The sequence below is a fragment of the Branchiostoma belcheri genome, unplaced genomic scaffold (genome assembly GCF_001625305.1).
Source record: "Branchiostoma belcheri isolate BF01 breed outbred unplaced genomic scaffold, Haploidv18h27 scaffold108, whole genome shotgun sequence".
NCBI lineage: Eukaryota > Metazoa > Chordata > Leptocardii > Amphioxiformes > Branchiostomatidae > Branchiostoma > Branchiostoma belcheri.
This window is the reverse complement of record NW_017802469.1, coordinates 15,811-18,721: the sequence shown is the minus strand read 5'-3', so window position 1 is coordinate 18,721 and position 2,911 is coordinate 15,811. Positions and strand designations below refer to the sequence as shown.

The 2,911-nt window shown below is 41.6% G+C and overlaps 1 protein-coding gene across 7 annotated transcripts in view; it reads right to left on the bottom strand.

Annotated features, from left to right (window-relative positions):
• Positions 1–2,911, bottom strand: part of LOC109480794 (G patch domain-containing protein 1-like) — a 24,103-nt gene that overhangs the window by 11,084 nt on the left and 10,108 nt on the right. For all 7 annotated transcript variants that reach the window (XM_019783109.1, XM_019783132.1, XM_019783125.1 and 4 more), the window contains 4 exons: positions 2,119–2,310; positions 1,877–2,000; positions 1,049–1,131; positions 314–458 (listed from right to left, as the gene is read on the bottom strand). In XM_019783109.1, the coding sequence (XP_019638668.1) occupies positions 314–458; positions 1,049–1,131; positions 1,877–2,000; positions 2,119–2,310 (544 nt within the window). The remainder of the gene's footprint in view (positions 1–313; positions 459–1,048; positions 1,132–1,876; positions 2,001–2,118; positions 2,311–2,911) is intronic.

Below are 2,911 nucleotides of genomic sequence, written 5' to 3'. Positions count from 1 at the left end.
ATCCACATAGAGTCACCTGGACACTTTGTTTCACTGGACACTGTAAGGATTTTGGACACTGAACAAGACTATTTCTTGAGAGGGGTGAAGGAAGTCATATACATCAGGGCCCATCACCCTACATTGAACCGCGACGGGGGCCGACATCGTCTACCAGATACCTTTGACCCAGTGTTGACGTCACACTTCAAAGAAGCCACGTGACATGCTTCAATGGGTCAGTCTACTGAGGAAGACCAGAGTGACTGGTCGAAAGCTCTAGGTGAGAGAATTTTTTGTGTTGGACCAAAGTTTTAACTTTAAACACATGTACCTGTAGGTGGTTTCTCGCCCAGTGCCTGTGCTCTCTGCAGTGCTGTGAGACTGTGTCTGCCTGCTGTCTGCAGCTCACCCTCAGCAGGTCTGCTGAACCTGTGCACAGGGCGGAAGTCTCTTGGAACAGCAGGGGGAGGGAACACCTGGGAACATATCCACACTTGTTATCAATTAATCAATGGTTTATTTCACAAGTACAGGGGGAAAAAGTAAAATGCTGGGCTTTGGTGCACATGAGAACAGTTATGTACATGTACCATAGACTGCATTGCATGAACAATACAGTACCGTTCGCGTTATAGTTAGCCTAACGGCCGTTACTAACGCGTTTCTTTTTCGTTAGTTTTCCGTTACTAACTGGTTACCTTTTCGTTAGTTTTCCGTTACTTTTTCGTTAGACTTAGAACTGCATTCACATGCAGGCCGCGGTAACATCATGTAAAATGTAAAAATACCAATAAATACACCAGGTCCTGTATAGTCAGCTAAGGTCTATGAATTATTTACTAATGGCAAACCTACAATTTTGTATGTCTGATATTTGCTACCAAAGCAAAAGCAAAGCCACATATACTGCACCAGGGGCTACTGAAAAAGCATCATGCTTCACCTCAGTATGTTAAGGATGACAAAAGATGAGGAAGTTCTAAATGAACACGAACTGACATATACTTACTGTGTTGTACATATATGTTTCATGATCATCATGTACATTTTAGCAATTGCTTCTTACCTGTTTTGGTTGTGCTGCCCTTGCTGAGAGTACAAAACCCTCTGGGGCCTTAGTTTCTATAGAAGGCATTTGATGGCCATGTCCTAGGAAAAAGGTTCAAAATAAATTTAAGATAATAAAATCTATAATGAACTTTGTACAATTGTACACAGTACACAATAATATCAACTAATATACACATTCAACTTGGAATAACTGTACAAGATTTTAAAGTTTTGTCCCCTAGCAGCTTGTTCTGAAACTACAGGGGCATATCTTTAAAATCTTTGAACTTAAAAAAGGATTATAACCTCAAGAAACAATTACCGGCCTTTGTGATTTCTAGTACGTTGGTAGCTTAAGTGACACTTGACATAATTTGATGACAGTTATGCAAATCAAGAATCGGATTTAATTTGCATCATCTGGGTGGAAATGATAGGAATAGTCTTCTTGATAAGATTGCCATTGGGTGGATACATGTATGGTTCATATAAATGATATTGTTTGCAAAATCAATTAGAAACATGTATAATTTGCCAGTAATAAAAGTTAACATCATTTGGTAAAGGCATGAGCTCCTGGAACTCTAACTTGTATATATATATCTATGTTTTTGTTTTGAATTGACATGACCTAGAATAAGCTGGCCAAATCCTACCTAAATCCAGGATTCTTTTCTAACACTTCCAATTTAAGCTTAATTAGTAATTATCTTTTGGACATGTATAACTTTTAGACGTTCTCACTCACTGTCCACTTCTCCTTTCAAAGATTTCACTAAAATTCTTCTGCAGTTCTAAAACAATCTGCCAGGGGATCTCAGAGATTGCTCTGCCATGTCCTTACTTGTTTGCTTGAGTTGACTCTGGGTTTGTACCTCCACCCCTGCAGCTGTGAAGTCATAGTTAGCCATGGAGTCTGTGGTGTAGATGTCATCATCTTCTTCTTCAAATACTCCCACACCAAAGGCCTGCAGCATTTGGTTGACATGGTACATGTTAGTGCTGTGTACTGGTTTGCTGAAATCAGTTTCAAACTTCCAAAAAAAATCATTGTAATTTTCTTTCTCTTGTTAATAGGTTACTGACCTGTCCTTTCATTCCTTTGCTCTTTGGGCCCAGACGTGCGGTCGACATAGAGGGACCCAGGAAGTCAGTGGGAACCAGTCCTCTGTAACCAATCCCATGCATGTTGTCCTTGGGTTGGTATGACATGGGCAGAACGTCTTTGGGTGCAAACTCATGACCATGTGTGAATGGGTCATCTTCATCTTCTTCTTCCTATTGAATGATAAGGGGGAGACACGTGGTTATGTAAGAGGGTTTAGTACCAAGGACAGAGACATGTGGTTATGTGGGAGGGTTTAGTACCAAGGACAGAGACATGTGGTTATGTGGGGAGGGTTTAGTACCAAGGACAGAGACATGTGGTTATGTGGGAGGGTTTAGTACCAAGGACAGAGACATGTGGCTATGTGGGGAGGGTTTAGTACCAAGGACAGAGACAGGTGGTTATGTGGGAGGGTTTAGTACCAAGGACAGAGACATGTGGTTATGTGGGAGGGTTTAGTACCAAGGACAGAGACATGTGGCTATGTGGGGAGGGTTTAGTACCAAGGACAGAGACAGGTGGTTATGTGAGGAGGGTTTAGTACCAAGGACAGAGACATGTGGTTATGTGGGAGGGTTTAGTACCAAGGACAGAGACATGTGGTTATGTCGGAGGATTTAGTTCCAAGGACAGAGACATGTGGTTATGTGGGAGGATTTAGTACCAAGGACAGAGACATGTGGTTATGTGAGGAGGGTTTAGTACCAAGACAGAGACATGTGGTTATGTGGGAGGGTTAAGTACCAAGGACAGAGACATGTGGTTATGTTT